Source organism: Pygocentrus nattereri, chromosome 2 (genome assembly GCF_015220715.1).
Source record: "Pygocentrus nattereri isolate fPygNat1 chromosome 2, fPygNat1.pri, whole genome shotgun sequence".
In the NCBI taxonomy this organism is placed as follows: Eukaryota; Metazoa; Chordata; class Actinopteri; order Characiformes; family Serrasalmidae; genus Pygocentrus; species Pygocentrus nattereri.
In genome coordinates, this window is record NC_051212.1 from 48,825,157 (window position 1) to 48,849,562 (window position 24,406).

The following is a 24,406-nucleotide window of genomic DNA, read 5'->3' on the forward strand; positions in this document are numbered from 1 at the left end:
TGACATGTGACCTACTGTGGCTGTCTCTGGTCCTGATGTGGCTTTAATAAAATAGCGAAATGCTGAACAGGATAAGGAGGATGTTTCTGAATGGTGAGGGTTTATGTTAACGTTCACAGCCTAGCTTCACTTTGTGAGTGTGTTGTCATTATTGACGATGCTATCTTGCTGACTAGGCCAGGGTAAACACACATTAATCTAGATCCGCTGCAGACGTCTAGGCAATGTTTGCTTACCTTACTTCGTACATGCATCAATTTGGTGTCAGTACTTTGATAAAGATGAAAAAACTCAGTGCTCCAAGATGAAATGTCACCCATGTAGCCTAATACCTGCATTATTTATCAAGCGCTTAGCCAAGAACTGACGTCTTTATTGGCAAAATTCATGTTATTTGCCTATACAATGTAGGGCTTGAAAATATGAATCCCTGGAAACCTGCCATCCCACGACGGCACATTTTTCTTGTTTATGTCTGAAGTGCAGTTCACTGTGAAATCACGTTGTACACAGGAGAGGTGAAAGTGGGGTTGGGGGGTGGTCATTCTAGTGGAGGGCGAAGCACTACTTTACTGTAATGTAAACTTAAGAAAATACTCCAAAACAGCAGAAATGTCACATGTCACAATTTTTAGGAATGCCGTATACATTCACAAGTAAGGTAAATGTGAACTGGCAAGGAAAATGCATGTTTACTTACTTGGTCACCTCCTCTTAACATTTAAAAGAACATTTAAAAAAACTTTAAAGCCTGTAATGACCTGGCAAAGTGCTCTATAACATTAGTGTCTTTATAATGTTTTTATGAACAGATATTATAATGCTTCACATTATGCATTTCGTTATGATGTCATATATTCTTGCTATTTAAAGTGTTATTATGTATGCCATAAAACACACTATTAATGCACTATTATTACAGGATTTATAGGAAGTCTTACTAGATTATCTTATACTTGCCTATGAGGTAAGAGTAGATGTTATCCACTGATATGACCGTTTTATTGTACCAAAAACTTTGGTTCTGAAAATCCTGTTTTTCTAAAGCTCCTCGTTACTTTGTTACTTTATTACTTTGCTACTTACTCTTTTACTTTGTTCATTTCTTCTGTATCAGTCTGGATCTCTTCACTCTCCAGCAAGTTGTGTAAGTTTGCAGATATAAACACACTCAGACAATGATACTGTACACAAAGCCTGCATTATACAGTATAACAATATTGTCGGAAGAAAACCTCGCATCTCCAAAATGGTAACTTTACAGGAGAAGCAAAAAACCTACTTTATTTTGAATGTAAGTCAATGGAGCCCGAATTTTTCCCAAGTCATTTCTGGCCATTTCCTTTAGTCCATTCATCATAAAATTTACACACAGTGTAAAGGCCAACAGGGATTTTCAAATTATGTCAAAAACTGAAATACAAGGTTTTCAACTGACAACGATCTACAAAATATCCCATCACCATAATTGAACACCTACACCATAGAGTCTCTATATACACAGAAAGACAGTCCAGAGATAATTCCTACAGCTCTAAAGAGTCTTTATATGAAACAAATCAGATCAGCCTCACCAATCTGTAGCACAGGGAGTGACCAGCCTGCAACACAAGAGTTGAAGGGGAGAAGATGGAGGTAGCTGAGGGAGGTAGTTGAAGCCAGTAGATGATGGTAGCAGATGATGGAGGTAGTCCTTTCAGAGTCTGCTCCAGCAGCATTCCCTATTGCAATCGGTTCCCACAGTAAATCCCACATCTGGAATTTCATTCAATTCAGGAATCATGAAGACAGAAAGTTCATCTAGATAAGAGAAACGAAAAATACCATAGTCCACAATCACCCTCTCAATCTAGGCCTTCAGACATTAGACCAACCCTCAGAAATACACATGAAATGACATACCATACCCTTTTTATTAGAAGGAAAAGAGAGAACATACATACATCAAAACCTTCAAGGCTGCTTACATTGGGCTTCCCATGAAGGACTTTGTATGGGCAGTGAAATCTTGCACCATTAGCTTGTTTGCATGCTACCAATGACTGTGTTCTTACCCATTTATCCTCTAATCCAGTCTTTGACAACCCATTACTGCCATTAGTGGCTGGAGCTAGTACTACAACTTAATGGACACGGAACTGGAGGGTGACATTTCGTAACTTTGATCTATTGCTACTTCACCATTTTGTTACTTAAATACTTCATTACTTTCTAACTTTTCATTCCTTACTTCATTCCTTCATAACTTTACTTCAATACTTCATTACTTTCTTGCTTTCATACTTCATTACTTTCTTACTTTCATGCTTCATTACTTTCTTACTTTTCATTTCTTACTTCATTCCTTCATAACTTTACTTCAATACTTCATTACTTTCTTACTTTCATACTTCATTACTTTCTTACTTTCTTACTTTTCATGTCTTACTTCATTCCTTCAAAACTTTACTTCAATACTTCATTACTTTCTTACTTTCATACTTCATTACTTTCTTACTTTCTTACTTTTCATGTCTTACTTCATTCCTTCAAAACTTTACTTCAATACTTCATTACTTTCTTACTTTCATACTTCATTACTTTCTTACTTTCATGCTTCATTACTTTCTTACTTTCATACTTCATTACTTTCTTACTTTCATGCTTCATTACTTTCTTACTTTCATACTTCATTACTTTCTTACTTTTCATGTCTTACTTCATTCCTTCATAACTTTACTTCAATACTTCATTACTTTCTTACTTTCATGCTTCATTACTTTCTTACTTTTCATTTCTTACTTCATTCCTTCATAGCTTTACTTCAATACTTCATTACTTTCTTACTTTCATACTTCATTACTTTCTTACTTTCATACTTCATTACTTTCTTACTTTTCATTCCTTACTTCATTCCTTCATAGCTTTACTTCAATACTTCATTACTTTCTTACTTTCATACTTCATTACTTTCTTACTTTCATACTTCATTACTTTCTTACTTTCATACTTCATTACTTTCTTACTTTCATACTTCATTACTTTCTTACTTTTCATTCCTTCATAACTTTACTTCAATACTTCATTACTTTCTTACTTTTAATTTCTTACTTCATTCCTTTATAACTTGTTCATTTTTACTGTTACTTGTTACTTTGTTACTTTATTGCTTTGATACGATTATTTTCTTTGATACTTCATTACTTTGCTACTTTTAATTTCTTCATAAATTTTACTTCATTACTTACTTTATTACTTTGATACTTTGTTCCTTCATTCCTTCATAACTTTGTTGCTTTGTCAACTTATTCCTTCATAACTTTGTTACTCCATTCCTTCATTGCTGTGTTACATAGTGCTGCACTGCATGTAACTAAGAGATTCATCACAAGTTCAAAGTCATACAATTCACAAACAACAGTTTAAATGCACTTGACACAGAACTTATCCCAGTTCACGTTCATGTTCAACTCATCCCACAGGATGAAAAGAAACAGAAACTTAAAATACTAACTTTTTTTCTCAAATTTCTGATTATGATGTCAAAGTTATGTCTTATTTAATTATGGGAGAAATGGGCTTTCATATGAAAATCGCATGGTTGTCTTATGCTGCTCATTATAGGCTAATTACACACTTGCACTTGGATTCATTTGCATTAAAGCTCTTTCGAAGATAACTTGCTAAATTTGTGCAAAGTGTCAGTAAACTAGTCAGTGATTAGCACCATGTTTAGCTACATTCAAAAGTATTTTTAAATGTATCAAAAAAAACTTTCTCTTTGTTCAGCTTGTTTCCACCAAACCAACCAGTGACCCTTGAGCTATTTCTGGTTTGGTCAAGCCTGTGGCCACTTTTCTTTGTGTTCTTTGTGCTGAGCAGGAATGGCTGTTGTTTTAGCCGAAAGCCCCTTTTCAGGCCAGGGGTCATTTTCCTCACTGACCAGAGGCCTCAGGGTGGAGGTAATTTAGGATCTATAGGTGGCCGAGTGCAGGCCAGCTCCTGTGTTATTTTAATGCCTGCTGCACTCACATTAAGAGACACCCAAACCACTGCCTGACAGCATGAGTGAAAGGGGTAATTACACCACACACCCTCGAGACCCCCGCCACTACAAGTGCGTGTGTGCGTGTACTCTCCACACACACTTTTTCGCCCCATCAATCACACATGGCCCTCCGAGTCTTTAGCCACCGGACCGCGTAACCTTTTTCGAATTATGTCAATGTGCATTTTAAAAGGGATCAATACAGTACAGTAGGCCACAGTCCACATCTGCTGTGATCCATAACAGCCCCTAATTTGGCCCATGATAAAATGCCACATCATCGCGAGGTGATCCATCATGTCCTCCTAAGTGACAGCCGGTCATTTGGTTCGGACCCGCTCTGCGGCATCCAGGGTGTCATATGATTGCTTATTATGGTGGACATGACACAGAGAGATTGAGTAGGATTGCATTCGGGGCAGATGACCTGCCCCAAAGTCCTAAAGCCCAGCCCTCGTAGGTCAATCCTTTTCTTTTAAAGTAGTGTCTTAATTAAATGATGTGCATCTGTCAAAGTGCAGGGATATGGAATATCAAAGTTTACTCAATTCATAAGTTTAGACTTGCTTTTTAAGAGTCTGAAGTTATTATTTTCATTAAAAAAAAAACAATATCACGCAAAATCATTTAGAACGATTTGGCTCCTTAAATGGCCAGGGCCTTCCAGCAGGCCCAAAGTTTCAATACACACTTCTATAACCTACGATGCTTCATTTTAATATTATTTTCACAAACACGCATGTGAAATAATTCCTTTTCAGCATTAAACAACATGGAACTGGGATGCATGCTAGAACACAGGCTTGCAAAATAAGTAGTTTGCTGTCAACATCATGATGCTCAGTGTGTTGTCAAATTCCCTTTCAGCTAGCATGAATAATACTTATAGCTAACTGAATTAATGCCTTTGCTTTAGTGCTCTAACATATTTCTGGTAGGTTATATGGTTATATAGTGGCTCTAGCCAAATCATATAGATCTGAGCTTATAATAACTGTGTGACTAACTTTCCTTTAAATATTTGAGTATGTCCATTACTCTATGTGAAAAGAAAAAGGCTCTGACCTGGGCATTATGGGAAATGTAGTGCCTGTTGTGAATTTGCATGGCGTGTCCTATGGTTCTTATAAGTAATCCAGGATAAAACGGAAAGCTTTATGGTTTTCTTATTAACTTTTAACTGCTGGGATTTAGGTGGTGCACTGCAACATTTTACTTGGGCACGTATCCAAGTCAATTGGGTCTGATTTCAATTATACTTTCAACTGAATAAACTGACACTGAACTCAATAGTCGACAATCACTTAATAGGACCGTATTACCCCAACATATAAATACATTTTGAGCTCATTCTTAAGCTTGTGTACACATGATGTGTATCTATTTCCTATGACGATATTAATTGCTTGCTAACACTTCAGTAATTGTTAAGGAGCAGAGCTTAAAATAAAGTGTCACCAATGAATCTAATGCTGTAAGTCCTGCTTCAAATAACTGATTAAGTTGTTCATACAGCTTTTCTTTCACACACATTCCACCAATTCACTTTTAAGAAGAAACACAAAGTGATTAGGTTTACAGGATGATTGTTGCTGACTCTACACTGTCCGCCTCAGCAGTTAAGGATAGGGTTAAGATTAGGGCCAGGATGAGAGGTAGGTTTTGCTTAAGGTTGGTAAGGTTAGGTTTTGCATAATGGAAGTAACATATTAACCACACATCTACTTAATATAAGCAATGTATCAACAGAACATACTCAAAGTATTTACTTCAGTGTATTCAGATGCTTCACTACTGATAATCTGTTAAGTGTTTATTGATCATCAGCAAAGGACCACTCCAAATAAAGTGTTATCCAGTTTTAATGGTTGTATTTGTCTTATTAGTCTCTTACATTTGAAACAGCTTTTCTTACATAACCTTAACAAGTAAGCAGATGCGTTCAAACTATTGAGCGGCGGTGTGGGGGGTGGAAAATGATGTGTAGGAAACTGGAGGACAATCAAACTTGCTTGAGATCTGAATGAAGATGTCAAGACGCTGTTACTGAGCAAAACAGAAAAGACAAAAAGGAAGAAAATTAGCAAATCAAACCTTGGAGGTGTAGAAAAATATTCCTGAAAATGTCTTTGAAGCAAGTCAAGTTACGGTCTCTAATGGTGGAGCTACAACATTGGAAGGGGTAGCTGAGTGTATTTCATACTATTGCACATTTCTTAAACACGCATTTACAGAAATAACTGTATAGTTTGGCAGCAGGACATTATTGGCTTCCAACTCCAAGCAATTGGCTCCCTGTCTATTGGCTCCCATACAAAACAATCCAGCTCTTTGCGTGTGTCTGCTGGAATATGAGCTCCGGGCGGAGGGGGTGGGGGGGAGAGGGGGGTAATTTCAGCCCTCAAAAAGGATCTTCACGTTTTAACTCGATTAGACCGACAGTCGTCCTAATCCGCTTCAGCTGAAACACATCTGCTGGGACGGCGCGCTCCTAAACAATGGCGACCTGAGCCGGTGGGGCCTTATTGGGCGAGGTTTATTTAGGCCACTGAAAGTTTTGTGGATGTTTCTTTGAATAAATTGTCAAAAAGTGTTAGTTGGCCAAAGAGGTCTGTCTGTTAAATTCATTGTGAGTGATATAAAACAAGTGGTATCACTTTATTTGAAGGCTACCTGCATAAGGACTTTATAACACATGAACGGGTATTGAATTATGTACTTATAAAGCAATAGTTGTATATTAATGAACAGCTTATGCCATTAATCCCAAGATGACATAGGATGTTTTTTGAAGTAAATGAAGTGAGCCTGGCATTATAAGGTGTTTATATATATATGTATATATATATATATATATATATATATATATATATATATATATATATATATATTACACACACACCCATAAAACTCACATAGTATTTTATCTAGGCTTTTGCATAGCTTTGTATAAGCTTCATCATATAATAAGGACATAGTTATAACTGTGTTATAAATAAAGCAAACTGCACATCACTTCAGTTTAAGGTAAAATGTTATTTACTTCATAAAACATGTCATCTTGCGATTAATGACGTAAGCTGTCTATAAATACTCAAGTATTGCTTTATAAATACATTATTCAATGTTTATTCACGTGTAATAAAGCCCCTATGTAGGTAGTGTTACCAAAGAAGCTACAATACAGAGTGAAAGGATGGAAGCAAGTAATAACGATTGTTGGTGATGGTACCACTTTTATGAAAACCCTATAAGAAACTATAAACACATTTGTAACACATTATTATATGCTCATAAGGCATTATAAAGGCATGTCATAGCATTCCGCCTTTGCCAACAGTCAGGTCATGAAATCGGACTGGACATGCCCTTCAGAGATGTTTTGTCCTCCATCACTTCCCTAACGCGCTGCTCCTTTCCTACGTTGTCGGTCACATCCACCATCTCCCTCATCTCTGAGCTCCTCCATCATCTTCACTCCCTCATTCACAGCCACTCTCTCCATCTTGACCTCCTCTTTCTCCATCCTACCACACTCCTTAACTCACCTCCTGCTCCTCTTCCACCTTCACCTCCATTACTCCCACCTCCTCCACCATCTTCTTTGCCATATCTACAAAGGTTCTTGAAATGTTCTTTAGTAAAGAAAACGGTTCTGTATAGAACCATGGACACTCAAGGAACTCTTTGCCTGATTAAAGGCTTCTTTGCATCATGAAATTTTCTTCAGATTGATGAAAAATGTCTTATAGTTAATGTGCTATAGATGATTCTGCATAGAACCTTTTTGAAACGGGTTCTATATGGCACCCACAAACTTGACACTGTAAAAAAAAGAATCCTTTTTGGGGTGTTATTTAGAACAATTTCCAAAAAAGTACTATATAGATATCATAATTTCATGATGCTAAGAACCGTTTAATAATGCAAAGAGTTCTATGGTTCTACACAGAACCAGATCCTTTACTAAAGAACGTTTGAAGCACTGTTTTAAGAATGTATATTTATCTGAATCTCTCCCACCAGCTTCCTAACCTGCTCTTCCACGTTTCTCCACTTGTTTTTCTTTCTTTGTGATCTTCTATTTCACACGCTTTGTCTTTTAAAGGTAGTATGTCTTCATTCATCTCATCCTCACTGGTTTGCAGACTAAAGCAGCAAAGCAGCATTTTGGCTGCAGTCTTGTTCAGTGGTCAGCAGCCAAATGACCAGTTTTGGTCTGTCTGAGTTTTGGAAGCTTCAGTCAGTGCCAAGATTTCAGAATGTGCAGCTGTAGAGACAATTTTGCCAGGAAGACTCATTCATTCCTTCATTTATTACTCCTGACCAATCAGAGGCTACACCTGTCCCCGTCCCTGCCGTCCCTGTCCAGCGTCTCAACGCTCCAAGTCCTCGACTGAGGATGGGGCCTCCGCCAAAGACTCTTAATTTCTACTCATCTTTCAACTTAAAAATCTCATCAAGGATATAAAATTTTTCCTCCTTTGTTCTTGCCTCCTGAGTTTTCCTGGCAGAACTGATTTACCTGATTCTGTTATGATGTTGCTATAAGAGGGCATTTTTTGCTGTTTGGTTACTGTTGCTATGTTTATGATTAAATTAGAATGCAATATTCATCTTCATCTACTTCCTATATGTATATTATTTTTTAAAAGTAAAAGTATTCAAATCAGAAGTCTCTCTATAACAGAGCCACTCACACCTAACTACCTAGAACGGCTTAGTTTACATCTAAAGGGCCGATGTCCTATATTTTTCTTATCGTTACTTTGTTTCTGTCTTCACTGATGTCGATTTCTGACATTTCCGTGAATTATGCACCAAAATCAGTCCTACGTTTTAAAAATAAATTTCCATTAACCCGTTTACACCTGACATCAAACTCTTTCACTTTAAATCGTTTTTGTTCATGAAATGAGAATCTAAGTATATAAAAACCACAAATTTCCTCTTTAAACACTACTTTTAAATGGCTTATTACTGCTTATTATTTCATAATCTCTCTTCTCAACCTCAATTCCACAGGCGCTTCCAGCCAATTCAAATTCATCCGGCTGTCCAGCTTACGATGAATGAAAAATGGCCTTGTGCTACATGTGATGTGCGCATAAATGGGGGCAGTAAAGACAGAGGAGATAGAGACAGGGTGGAGATTGGGGATAATGGATCTTACATTGAGTGACAGTGGAGGCGGGAGTGCTTTCTGCGGACGAGACAGGGCACGTGGGTCAGTGACCCCACTCTCTCTCCCTGGAGAACAGGCTGGCTGGCGCTAAGGGAATATTCCATTACACTGCTGAGGGGTCAAAGGCCCTGTCTGCTTAAGATCTGGAGTGGGGAAAAAAAGGAAAAGCAGACTTGTTTGCAGGTCTTATTAAGATGCACTGCAGAATGTGTTTGTTTCATACTTACCTGTATTTTATTCCACGTTAGAATTTTTTATCTTGAAGAGACCCTCTTTAGTTCACTGCTCTTTGGTATCTCAGTCATTGTTCTGCACTTTTCCTTGGAATCACTTTTTCAAGAAGAAAAACAATTTTTGCAGATTTATGTCTAAAATAAGTTGTAATATGTTGCTGTTACTGCACAGAACTCCATCCACTATATGACCAAAAGGAGGTGAAAACACCTGATAATCAACCCCATATAAACATGTTAGACATCCTGTTCCAAAACCACGGGCATTAACATGGTGTTGACCCCACTTTGTGGCTATAATGGTCTCCACTCTTGTGGGAAGGCTTTTCACAAGAGTCTGGGTGTGGCTGTGGGAATTTGTATCAATTCAGACGAATGTGCGTAGCCTAAAGCCTAAATCCCACTCCAGAAAAACTCTACCAAACTTGCCATCCAGCAAACCCAGATATGTCCATCAGACTGCCAGAGAGTGAAGCTGCTCCAGAGCCCATCAGCAGTGTGCTTTACACCACTCCAGTCCATGTTTGACATTGCGCAATGAGCTCTTAGGCTTGTGTGCAGCTACTCAGCTATTCAAACCTATTTAATGAATCTCTTAATGCACAGGTCTTTTGCTGACTTTGATCCCGCAGGCAGTTTAAAGAGAGTGATGCAACAGAGAAGAGGACAACACTCAACACCTTACACCCAACACTCTCTAACTGGACATTAAATAAACTAAGTGGCTTCACTCTGTGAAGCATTGTGCTCCTGGACACTTCCATTTGACAATATTAGCACTTACAGTTGTCTGGGGCAGATCTAGCAGGACAGAAATTTCACAAACTGACTTGTGGCCAGGGCATCCTATGATAGCATCATGTTTAAAGTCACTGAGCTCATGAGTATGACCCATTCTACTGCCAGTGTTTGTGGAGATTGCATGGATATGTGCTTGGTTATATACATCTGTTAGCAATGGGTATAGCTGAAACACCTGAACTCAATATTTAGGAAGTGTACTTTTGGCCACATTGCATAGTTTCAGATAATTAGTAGCAAGACATGTTTGATGTGTTCAGAATGATCAACAGCTGTGGATGATTTTGAAATGATTTGGAATGCCGCTACATGGAAAATGATGTTCTCATAAAATTAACATCCAGAATGCCTTATATCTAAAATGTGCAGATCAAATCTTGTGGCAGATAACTCAAAAATTTACAGTAAATTACCTTTAATCGCTTCTTGTTGTGTCCAAAATACTAGAAATGTATTAAAATGTTAATTCTACATTCTTATTTTTGTAACTGAATTTAGGTAATTCACAGAAGGCTTCTATGTCAGTTCTAAATTACAAAAAATATACAATTTGATAACTTCTTGTTCCCCCAAAACTAATAAAATATCTAAAACGACCTTTTAAGCTGGTTCAGTCTACAGTAATAAATACAGTCTTCGCATATAAGTCTCAGATTATGAGATACTATAGGAAACAATACTAATTCAGGTGATTCCAAACTTTTGAATCCACCTGATAAGTGATTCTGAACACAAACTTTTTCAGGAGACTTTCATTTTTTTTTTTTAAGAAATCTGCTGGGATGTTTGCACCTTCCGTTCTCATGATCCAGGTAATAAAACTCTTTCAGAGATGTTGATGTCTGGACTCTGAGGTGGTCAGTCTGAAATGATGATTCTGAGGTCATCAGCAGCTTCTTTTGTTTCTTCTTCAAGTTTCTTGCTTTTTGTCTATGCCCTTTTCTCAGTGAGGCTTCTTGACAGCTACACATCCTTTCAGACCTATAGTGTTTGGTTGTCTTCTCACAGTGGAAGGGTGGACAGAAACACCTGTGGAGGTGTTTTCAGGTCTAAAGCAAGAGTTTGACTGATCTCCTGAAAAATATCTCCAGAATCTACTGTATTACAGACAGTTGTATCTGTTAAAATACTATTTGTTTTAGATTTGTAGTCATAAACTTGAATTAAGCCGAATGGAACAAAACACAGTATTTATCTCATATAATTTTATACATATAAGCAATATATTGGCATGGCAGATGGTCAAACATGAGTGAGAGGCCAAGGCTTGTGGTGTGAAATAAAAAATATCAGCATATTTATTACAGCAACATGAAGAGGCTCAGGGGACACACCCTTGCAGCAAGCTGGATAGAGAGCTGAGGAAAGCTGCAATGATGAAAGGACATTTACATAGAGAACAGAGACCGTCTCACAAAAGACCAGCCAAAACACATTCACAGATACAGGTCCAGAAGGGACATGCCCGTCCGTTTTAGAGCCGATTTATGGACAATTCCAAAACATGATTCATCTACTTTACATCACAATTACCATTTTCAGCATCCTGACTAACACAGTTTAGTCAAACATTCATGTTGATGCGTTTTTTTTTTTCTTTAATCACATTTGGAAATCTATCGGTGTGGTCACTCTTTTTACAATGCGTTGCAGTGGAAGCCTAATGAAAGTTTATCACATTTTCACCTCAGTTCCAAAAATGTTATGTGAAATAATGTAAATGGAAAGCAGTGATTAATAAATTCTGTTCGACCCTGTTTGTATTCAATGTTTGAATTCAATTGAAAGTGTGTAAAACACAATATATCGCTGCTGTCACAAGAAAACTATCTCCATTTTTATCATTTTTTTGTTTGATTTTGACATAATTTAAAAAAGGACTGTTGCCCTTTACATTGTGTATAAATTTATTGAATAGACCAAAAGAAATGCCCCAAAATGACTTGGAAAATTGTGGTTCCATTGACTTTTTTCCTTCTCCTGTAGTTATCAATTTGGAGATACTAGGTTTGGTTCCGACAACAGTGATATGAATTTTTGAACTGTTTGTTTTTTTTGTAAATATACACTCATTCCGAACTTGATGCATGCAACATGTTCCAAAGATGGAACAGGAGCTTCTATTATTTACTATTGTGAAATGTCACCTTTCCCTTCAATTGGTCTGAGGACTGAAGACACCAAGTGATCCAGTTGTGAAAGCAGAATTTGCTATTCTAATGTTATATAAGTTTTCAGATGGGCGATCATACAAGGCCTTTGTTGTCTCGACACATACATTTTTTGTAAGGCATGCAGAATGTAGCTTCTGATATACGAGTTTCCCAGGCCACGGGCCTTCATACAGGCCAATACCCTGACACAGAGCGACTTTTGAACTTTACACTGGTAACAAGTGTTCTTTTCTTCTTCGGCCCAGAGAACATGACATGCATTATTTCCAAAAACAATCTAAAATATTGACTCATTAGAACCCTGACGGAGAAGCGGCTTAGAAAATGGATGGATGGATGGATGGATAGAACACAATACACCTTTCCACAGTTTATCAGTCTGGTCGTAACAACAAATGGCGCTTACTCACAACAGCTCATGTGATCATATCCATCACAAAAGCACACCAGTTTATAATGCAGTGCCATCAACAATCAGTTGTGGTTTTTGGCCTGTGCCTTTATGCACAGAGAGTTCTCTGGATTCCCTGAATCTTGTGATATTTTGCACTGTACCGGGTGAAGTACCTACAATCTTTGGAACTGGTCACTGAGAAACACTGTTCTGATGCATTTTGCCAGTGAATTGTTAAGCCTCGTCTCAAGCTTGCTCAGACCTTTCCTAGATGCTCCATTTATACACAAGCAACACCTGTTTGAGATGTTTTTAACATTTCACAAGGTTCCTGGTCTTAAACTGCTCTGGTCCCAAACATGCTGGAGAAATTCATTTCAGAATGAGCACATATTTGCAAAAATAAAAATGAAGTTCATAATATAAAACCTTTAACATATTGTCTTTGTACTTTTTTTTTTGAGTGTGATGAGGGTCAACAGTGCGTCTACAGCTGTCCATTTTTCAGAACGTTCACATCATAATCCATGCGAGAGAATCTGAAGCAGTAATGTTCCGCTGCAGAGGTGTGAAACAAGTATTAAAAATGAACCTGCTGAGTTTTGAAAGATGAATATTGCATTTTGTGTCTTGCTGTGTCGCAGAAACAGTTAATACAATTCATTAAGAGATTTAGAGCTGGAACAGATGAACTTATATCAGAATATTAATATAACTTTACAATACGTGTACACTTTGTGTTAATCTGTGCATGGGCAAAACACATGAGAACAAACGAAAGAAATTATTTCATATATATCAGAGTGAATCCTTTGTTGCCGTTAACAAATAAGATCAGTACTAGAAGTTGAACTAAAAGTTGCCCTAATCATCAATATTATGTGCTACTTCCAAGAATTCAATTGCTTTATGTTAATGTTCCAGCAAAATACACACAACGTCAGTAATCTCATAAAATCAGGTGATAATGAACATTCAATGAACCGGAAAACAGTAATTATGAACATTAGTGCAGGAGAACAATAATGCTTTGAATCATATATAGAATATATGGATCTATATTGAACTACAATGCACCAAATATGGAATAACTACCCTGCTGGAGAAACAAGCTGGTCAGGCTGGTTGACCAGCATGTGGTATGTTTTCGTTTAGGTTTAAGGTTTAAACAACATAACCAGCTTGACCAAGCAAAACAGCTTAACCAGTTGAACAGCATGTGGTATGTTTTCACCTTGTCCAAGTGGATGTTGAGCTTGTTAGCCTCTCAGATCAGGAAGAACCCAGCTAATGACCATCAAAAATCAGCTTAGATCATCTGAAAGCAGATACTACCAAAAGTTAGTCACAGCTGGATTTTTCCAAAGCCGTTAGAAAGCAATGGTAAATGGGAAAAGGTTCAATATGTGCTGAAGGCTGAAGGACTTTGCGAATAATCGAAGAAATCTACCTTTGATTTCTGTATTCTGCTTAAATGAAACAAACCTACCACACAGAACGACTGGTACAAAAATAGTAGTGTAGCAACTGACTTGCAGCAAAATTAGCATGAGGAATTTTATTCAGCATTGTAGGTTTTATCAATTGAATCGCTCTTCATCCCAAAGCCACATGCACCAACACAAGCTTGCTGGATGAATACTGTGGTTAAAAGTACAGCTTACACGACGGTAAACGTGTTGAGCCAGGCTTTACTACTGAGCAATAGTCTTCAGTGACGCCATGATAAATACTATGTACAATAATATCTCATGATACTGCCTCTACCGGGAAGAAGGGAAGAGAAGAGAAAGAAACAGCACAGTTAATAAGGCATCTAAAGTCAAGCAGCTACAGCCACCACTTGAGTGAATTAGAAAGAACTGCAGTCACTTTCACTTGTCAGTCAAAGACGAAGCTTGAGTTATCCATGCTACATTCCAGAGGTTCGCCTGCTATCCCCCACCCCGCTGAGCGCTACGCCTTGCGTCTTCTTTTGTCTCTTCAAAAACTAAATAAAAGTACATTGTTACAAACATCCTAGAGGTTCTTCTTTAACCTTTGATCATTCGAAATCAATACTGTACACTTTTTTACACTATAGTACAATAGTATGTGTTGCGTTTGTCTTTCCGGGATTAGCGTGTTAGCACGGTTGTAAACATAAAGGTGACGGAGACATGGTGGGCAACGTCTATTCTATTCCTTTTTACAGTCTTCTGCATAATGCTAACATCACACTCCCCTACTTCTTGTCTACAGATTTGCTCACGTAAACGTAGCCATGCATTAGTTAGATGCTAGCCATGAAGCTACAGGTGTGGGCTAGCTTGCTAGCCAGAGGACCTTCACTAAAAATGTCGCTTCTAACTCATGGAAACAGCTAGTTATTAGCATATTTAGGCAAATAATGGAGAATTTCTTAGTATCCATCATGCACACATTCTGCTTCACTGCAGCCAAAATAAATGAAATGGGGGGAAAAAAACAAGAAATAGTCTCTGTTTATAGATCCAAGCACTTCCTCATGATGTTAAAAAAGCAATAATGGAGGTACTTCAGAACCATGGCCAAGATATCACCAAGAGAACCAAAAACAACAACAAAAAAACAAAACAAACAAACATGATTGCGCTGCTGCCGTGAGAGCAAAAACAGCCATTACTCAGCTAACTAAATATAATACAGCAGTGTGGCTCTCATTGTGCCCTCATATGCCCTCCTAACACGGCCTTGTGTCATTTCTCCATCATCTCGGACGCGACTGCATTTCAAGTCGAGTGCTAGCTCTATTTCCGCTGGTGAAACACAAGCTCCTATTGCTGCTAGACAGGAAACCCAAATAGAAAGCTCATCTGTTTGCTGTTGGGGATTTGGGGAGTGATATAGAATCATCACTGTACAAAAATGAAATGGCCAGTTTCAGCAAACATCATACCTCCACCAAACTGACAACTAATGCTGTAGGTCACTCCCTCTGATCCACTTCCGTCATTTTCTAGAAGAATGGCTGGCATACCCATAACTGAGGTAGGCTCCGACTGCACCAACCTTAGGTCCAAATCCACTCCAGCTATTATCAGGCACCTCTTTATGCACTTCACAAGCTAAATCAAGCCTCGAACAGGTAGCGAACGACAACACAAAGAATGCAAAAGACGATGCAAAATGACTGTACACTTCACAAAACAGTGGTTGTTAAATCACATATGCGTTTTTAAAGTTAGTATCCTCTGCATTTGGTGAGCGTCCATTCTGTCTGCGTTGCCCACTGCAGGTCAGTCTCTGCACCGCAGGCTGGAGCGGCGCTCCAATCGTCCAAAAATGGGGGTTGATATGGTGAAGCTGCTGATCGGGGACTGTTCTGAGAGCAGCTGTCCTGGCTTTAGCTCTCTTGCTCTCTCTTTTTCTCTCTCCTTCTCTGTCTGTCAGTCAGTCTGTCCACTCTGGGGCTGTGTTATACCTGCACATGGCTGCCCTGGGCGTGCAGACCCTGGACGCTGGAGAGGATTTTCTTCTGGTGTCCCACGAGAGTCACGCCCATTTTACTCAACTCGCTGCAGGAGGGAACGTGTGGAGAGGGTTTGGGAGAAAGACAGAGAATGAGAGAAATTAGGCTTTAAAATGTTGTGACTGGTCATATAGCATCATGCAAAGCACTGATAAACTCACTGTATATACAGCAACAGCGTTAATGCTTTTCAAGATTAAACTGTGTAGTTTACGTGGCTTACTAATATCTGATTTCTCAATAACAGTCAACAATCATGGTCCATACTCCTTGAGTAGGATAGCTGATCTATAATCTCTTCCTGTCAGACAAATCCTCAGAAATGGGCCCTTCTGACATGAGGCAAAAACAGCCTCATCTCAGTTTCAGTGATGATGAGCAGAAGAAAAAAGGTTTGTGTAATTAACAATGTCATAACAATAGTCATATGGAGGAAAAGAACCTCTGTGTCAGCATCTCACCGCTGTGGACTAAGATTACACAGAGTGTAGTTTGTGCTTTAAAGTTGCTGCTGCAGCCAGTGGAACAGTTTTTATTTCCTCCCTCAAACGATAAGATAAGATGATCCTTTATTAGTCCCAAAACGGAGAAATTCTCAGTGTTACAAGGCACTCAAGAAAAAGAAAAGGAATAATAAGAGAAACAAGCAAGTAGTTAACTTCATTAAGCAGTTAACATAGTAGTTATATATATATATATATATATATATATATATATATATATATATATATATATATAAAATACTAAAAGTTTTTCAAAGAAATCTGCAGGGATATTTTCCACCCCTCCAAAGTTCAGTCTTAGACATTTGTTGCGTTTTCCACTTCTCAGACCTTCATCAGACCTCAGAACCTTACTCTACATCTCCGACGTCCAGTTGCGGTGCTCTAAAGCAAACTTGCCTATTTTTTGTCTATGTTCATTTCTCAGTAACAGCTTCTTGGCTGCTACACATCCTTTCAGACCCACGGTGTTGAGCTTTAGATCTGAAGTGGGGCTTGATTTTCTCTCAAACATGAAAGCTTTAAATACTGTTTATCTGATGGTTTTGGTCTTATATCTCTTAACATTGTTGGAAACTCCCATTTTTTTTTTTACTTACTTTCCTTTCTGTATTTCTTTCCTTAGCGGTTATTTTCCTTATACCTACTTTCCCTACCCGTATGATTACCTTATACTATAATATACTCTAATCTCTCACGAAGCCATTATAGATGTATGTCAGAAGTACATTTGAAGACAGCTGAGGTGAGTCTGAGTAACTGCTCGTGTGAAATACTGATAGTTTTGATGTTATATTTAGTTGTTCAAGCTTCTATGTTATTTTCCATTGTATGCATGTTTCCAGTAGTTAATAGCTGTGTTGACTGGAAATGAAATAAATGTGCATGTCGAACACACTAGCGTGGATTTAATAACATGTGATCCTGAAACAACAGGGCATCACATTTGTTCTGCACCTTAGGCTGATGTAGAGTACTGAATCTAACGTGACGTATCCAGAGGAGGAGAAGTTGTCCTTGTATTGGCCCATCTTGATAGCATCTAGCCACTCATCCACAGAACTGACGCTGAACTCTGGAGTCGTTGGATCTTCCCTGGAAAAGAATTTCATGATTTAGGCCATGAGTCTTTGTACATCACTCAAAACGCAAAGTCTGTGAAATGTGTCCAATCTATCCAGCTCAGTGCTGCGTGTAGTACTACTGAGGAATTTCATATACAGGTGTGGCGTATAGAGCTGATTATGCTAAATGCATGTCAGTCTAAAACCTGATCTTTCTTCGAGAGGAGCTGTCAAGCTGCAGCTGGCAGCAATGTGTATATTCATCTTGGTAAAATATATACAAAGCACATCATCCCACACCTGCTTTAAAACGGCCTATTTTGACAATTTTCATACACAGATACCTCATGAATAACATTGTGATTACATGAAAGGGAATTACACCAATTTTTCTAAATTTCTGTACAATGAAATCATGAAGTCTTTCAGAATGCTCCATTCCAGAGAAATTTACCAAATCAGAATTGCTCACAATTAGAACCTGACGTTAGAAGAGTTTAAGGCTACCACATATGAAAAGGTTACAAATATGCTGCCTGATTCCTGAAGTGCTTATTTACAATAGTTTTGACCTACAATATAAAATGTTTAATCAATTCACAGTAGAAAAGCACATGCAAGATGGTACAAGGCAAAGTAGTACCCACAGAAAACCCATTTTCCCTTTTTTCATTTTAATTCACCATTAACAGCATTAGATATTACAACTCAGAAGACACATGTAGGTTCACTTTTGGCTTGGATAGTAAATAAGATGGCTATTTTCACAAACTGGTTCCTATGACCACCACCACTGTAAAGAAATCTGAGTCTAAGTTTCTACGAGTTTGGTTGGAGTCCCTGTAGTTACTGAATAACACGCCTTTGTATGTACCAAGACAAAACAAAAGAAGTAAGCTTTAAATATCAAATAAATCTTGCTTATTTTACTACACTTGGGGTAAAATTGTGTAAATCACTTATACTGACAAACATAGTACAAATATTCATTGTACTCGTTTGCTTTTCTATGCTGTTCAGGGGTCCTGAAGGAAAACTCTAAAGGTCAATTGCCCACACAGTGATTAAGCCTAGTGCAGGACTACATCTTCATTACAATAGAAAGAGTGCTGTGTAGTCCAGGACTGGTCTTATTCCCTGTCCAGAAAACCCACTAATATTTTAACAGTAAAATAAGGAAAGCTTCATTCTTTCAGAATGACAGCAGCGGGTGAAAACGGAGAATAACCTTCACCCTAGTGGTAGTAGCCATTTCACTCTTTGCTAATCCTCTCCTCTCTGCGAATGCTGGGGACAGCAGAATCAAATGGCAGCTCTGGCTGGCCTTGGATACGACTCTGATGGGGTTGGACTGTGCATGAAGGCTTATGGAGGTAATCTGGGCTTTTTCTCCTTCCCACACACTCCTGATTGACACCACAGCAATAAGGAGTCAACCTGCAGTCTAGCTTACAGATATAACACAGTTCCTGGCTCTGCTGGGATTCTGACTACAAGCTTTACACATAAGCGGAGTGCACTAACAAAGACCTATTATCAATGCCAGCTCAAAGAGGTACACTTAAAAAAGATGATTTTCAGCTTAAAGGGAAATTACACTGCTTTTTCAAAATGCTTGAGATGTAAACAAATCATTCAGAGTGGCATGCTGTGAAATGGTCTGTTCTAAAGAAACTGCAGGAGTCAGAATTGTTCACCATGGTGGTGATAGGAACCGGACATCTTGAGCGTTTAAAGCCTCTAAAAGCTATATCACGGGAAGTTATTACATGAATCGGGTATGGGCAAGCTGCCTGATGCCTGAAACATCGTTTTATGATCGATCTGGAATAAAGCTTTGGCACAAAGCATATTTCTCTTTCAAGACTATCCAAAGAAAACGTGTTTGTTTAGATTGACCACTATCGACCTGTGTAGATTCATTTGTTGTTTGAGATGGTAAATAAATGCCTGATGTCGTAGGTCCCGATTCCTATCACCACCACTGTAAAGAAATCAGAAATCTGCACTGGTAAGTTTCTCTACAGTGAGCCATTTCACACCAAACCACTCTAAATGATCTAAATGTTTATATCTCAACTCATCTATGCAGAAGTTTTGAAAAATCAGTCAAATTTCCCTTTAATGGAACCGTTTGGAGGAAAAAAAAAAAACAAACCTACGCAATTTAATCTGAGCTATAGGCTTATTAATAAGATTTAGAAGATAAGGTACTAGCTTTATAGTAGCCTCAGTCCAAAACTAAAGAAGCTAACTTCTTTAACTTCATTTACATTAAATATGTCTCGGCTGAACCGCTACGATTGGGATAATAGAGAAATGACATAAATTCGATTTTTTACTGCACTATATAAACAACGGAAACATCAACAAGAACAACAGAGAGGAACATTTCTTATTTTCCCTAAGCTTATTTAACGATAACTGCTCCTTTTTTCCAAACCATTGCTGAACTTATCATTATACTGCCACATAAATGAGACTACAGTTTTTCAGAGGCGGCTCAGTCACTGGTGAGGAGCTTGTCTAAGTGGTGGTTTACCATATGGAGCTATTGGCCAGCTCCTTCAAGCTGTTGGGGTTGCGGATCAGCTTGTCCAGGGTGTTGACAATCTGGCCAAATTTGGGCCTCTCACTGCGGCTCTTCTCCCAGCAGTCCAGCATCAGCTGATGGAGCACCACGGGGCAGTCCATGGGAGCCGGCAGCCTGTAGCCTTCATCTATTGCCTTTATCACCTGACAAAGACAGAGATAGAGGAAAAAAGGAATTTACACTGGGACTAAAAATGAGAACTACTTGATCTGACCATGCTGGTAACCCCACCAAACAGAATTTTTAAAGATGTGTTCTTCAGTTTTTTCTTTAACTTCATTCCAAGTTTGTTTAGCAGATTACATGTAATTGGAGCTAGCTATCTAGTCGGCTTGGTATGTGTATAGTGAGGGCCAGGGGTCTCACAGGTCTTCTACAAGAGGGGCCGAATGCAGGGAAAAAAGTGCTCCATATTTTTTTTTTAAAACGTAACATTTAACTACATACATATACACTCATTTAAGTGCATCTTTGTCAGTGTTTATTAGTAATTCTTCAGTCACCAAACACCATAACTATTATTACTCCCTACTATTATTACTACTACTACTTCTACTATTTCTACTACTACTACTATTTCTACTATTTCTACTACTACTACTTTTACTATTTCTACTACTACTACTACTTTTACTATTTCTACTACTACTACTACTTTTACTATTTCTACTACTACTACTACTTTTACTATTTCTACTACTACTACTACTATTTCTACTACTACTACTACTTTTACTATTTCTACTACTACTACTACTTTTACTATTTCTACTACTACTACTACTACTACTTTTACTATTTCTACTACTACTTCTACTATTTCTACTACTACTACTTCTACTATTTCTACTACTACTACTATTTCTACTACTACTACTACTTTTACTATTTCTACTACTACTACTACTACTACTTTTACTATTTCTACTACTACTTCTACTATTTCTACTACTACTACTTCTACTATTTCTACTACTACTACTATTTCTACTACTACTACTACTTTTACTATTTCTACTACTACTACTACTATTTCTACTACTACTACTACTTCTACTATTTCTACTACTACTACTACTACTACTTTTACTATTTCTACTACTACTACTTTTACTATTTCTACTACCACTACTACTACTACTACTTTTACTACTTCTACTACTACTACTTTTACTATTTCTACTACTACTACTACTTTTACTATTTCTACTACTACCACTACTTTTACTATTTCTACTACTACTACTACTACTACTACTACAACTAATTAACAGTAGATTTATATGGGACTCTAATTTTGATAGCATTACTAGTCCTGCTGAATGTGCTATTGCGAGTGAAGTGCTGGCAAAAGAGAGCGGTTTATTCTGTGTTGTCAGTTGATTCGTTTGATAATTCCATTCATTTCTTAATTCTAAATGCTGTAGAATCTACCACTCTCAACGAATCCACAAAGGCAGAATTAACTTTCAGTCTAAAGCACAATTGTGTTAGCTATGGATGAATAACAGCCATGCCTGCTCAGTGTGCAGCATCCACGCTGTGTTAGACTTTTGTTTGAATGGTTCCTTTTGCATGTAGCACTCTATATTTGCCAAGCTGATTTTATGGAGCTTATGGTGGGTAACCAGCCACATCTAAATTGGTAAAGCAAATTTGCCCATCAGATGTAAATATTTGGCCACAGAAAAATATGACATGTACTTATATCCCCAAATTTCATCTCCAGCAAAGTAACCCTGCTCATTCTGCCTACAGCAGTTTAGCCCCAGCCATTAATGCTGAGGTTATAAGTAGTGTTTCAGCTTGGATACAGGGCAGCCACTTGACTCACATCTTGATTGGACATCTCCCAGTACGGCCGCTCTCCATATGACATCACCTCCCACATGACGATGCCGTAGCTCCACACGTCTGAGGCCGAGGTAAACTTCCTGTAGGCGATGGCTTCTGGTGCCGTCCACCGGATTGGGATTTTACCACCCTACAGCAATGAAAAGAAAGAAAACAGGGCTTCAGTCAAAGTCTCCTTGTACAAACAGCACCCACCCTTTAAACGCTATCCATATTCTCCTCTGCCTTCCCGTTTGTGTCTTTGGCTTTGTTGTTGATAAGCGGAATCAGGATCAAAGAACGAGGAGGTTTTTTTCTTCCTCTCCGTAGCAGCGCTAGTCCACACACCGCTAAAAACACAGCGGTCCTCTGTGGCTAATCTCCGCACTCAAAGTCAAACAAAAGGCAAACTGGTTCCACTCTATGTAGATGGACGTGAGGGGAGAGCCAAAGAGCAGGCTGGGGGGCCGGTGCGGGTGAAGCTCTTCAAAAAGGCTTTTAAAAAGCCATCTTTACAGTTATTTAATTATATTCCCTATCAAAGTCACGGCACATAAATGTGGCTTGGCCGGAACCGTGTTTCCATGACTTCAGAGCTTGAAGCGATGGAAAACTGGGGAGCAGAACATGGGAGCCACTTAGGGTCCCTACACATAACACTACACTACACTACACACCCCACATTAAAGCTTGAAATATTCCTCAGAACACAACAGGAACCAACTACTCGCTTGACTTTGGACATTATTTGGACTTTGGATCATTTTGATGTCCATTAAGACTAGCATTAGAACAAAATAATACATACATTTATGCAGACTGAAAAGTTTGAGATGCTGTTGTTAGGCAGTAGTGGAGGTGATTTTTTTGGAGAGCCAATAATTAAATAATTTATTTTTTGAGTTTTGTTTATTAATGACTTGAACACACCTATGACTGCCACTAGGAAACTTACTATTGTTGCCAAGTTAAATTTGCAGGGGTTATCGTAAAATTTCTCCAAATGGTGTTAGGTTAAGATGGAATTTTTTTAGGCTACAGTCCGATTAGACAGAATTTTTTCAGGTTGTGGTCAGATTTAGTCAGAATTTTGACAAGCTACAGTCAAATTTTGAACATTTTTTTAGGTTTTAGTAATATTTAGTTGGAATTTTGTCAAGCTACAGTCAGATTTAGGACTGAATTTTTTCAGGCTATAGGCAGATTCAGCCACTATTTTGTCAGCCTACAGTCAGATTAGTGAGCATTTTGTAGTCAGATTTAAACTGAGTTTCGATGGAATTTTAATGAGCTACAGATGGCTGAAGACTTTGTCTAGTCAGACTTGTCAGGTTCAGATTTTGTATTGTAGTTGGCTACAGTCTGTTTCAGTCAGAGTGCTGATGGGCTACAGTGGGGTTCAGAGAGAATTGTGCTGGGTTACAGTCAGTTTAGTAGTTGGTGTAGTGGAGTGGGTAACATCTCTGCCTTCTATGCTGTAGACTAGGGTTCAATCCCCCTCCTGGGTAAGCACCCTACACTATACCTATAAAAGTCCTTGGGCAAGACTCCTAACAATACCTTCACCTACCTGTGTAAAATGATCAAATTGTAAGTCACTCTGGATAAAAGTGTCAGGCAAATACCATAAATCTAAGTTCTGATAGAATTCTGATCATCAGGGAGAATTTTGTTGGACTACATTTGCATACAGATAGAATTTTGTTGGGCAACAGTGGATTAGTGAGAGTTTTGTCAGGTTGGGTTAGTCAGGTTCAGACAGAATTGTGCTGGGTTACATTCTAGTTCAGACAGAATTCTGATCATCTACTGTCTGGTTCAGATAGAGATTTGTTGGTCTACAGAGTTCAGACAGAACGGTGTCAGGCAGATGAATTCATACAAAATTCTGTCAGGCAACAAGTGAGTTAAGACGGAATTCTGTCCGGCTTTGGAAAGGATCAGACAAAAAATTTACACACACACACACACACACAGCCTATATGCTGTTGGGTCTTTTCAGTCCAGGGGGAAGCACTTTCCTCCCTGCTCAGCAGTGTAATTGGCTCTCCTTCTGATCGATGCTTTGCACACCTGAGTGTACATGGCCTTGTCTACAGCAGGCCTACG

General features: G+C 38.3%; 1 protein-coding gene across 1 annotated transcript in view; it reads right to left on the reverse strand.

Annotated features, from left to right (window-relative positions):
• Window positions 1-13,179: 13,179 nt before the first annotated feature.
• Window positions 13,180-24,406, reverse strand: part of epha4b (eph receptor A4b) — a 189,112-nt gene continuing 177,885 nt past the window's right edge. The window contains exons 14-17 of the mRNA XM_017700284.2: window positions 22,299-22,448; window positions 20,414-20,607; window positions 17,765-17,902; window positions 13,180-16,350 (exon numbers count right to left, since the gene is read on the reverse strand). Coding sequence (XP_017555773.1) covers window positions 16,251-16,350; window positions 17,765-17,902; window positions 20,414-20,607; window positions 22,299-22,448 — 582 coding nt within the window. The 3' untranslated portion in view covers window positions 13,180-16,250. The remainder of the gene's footprint in view (window positions 16,351-17,764; window positions 17,903-20,413; window positions 20,608-22,298; window positions 22,449-24,406) is intronic.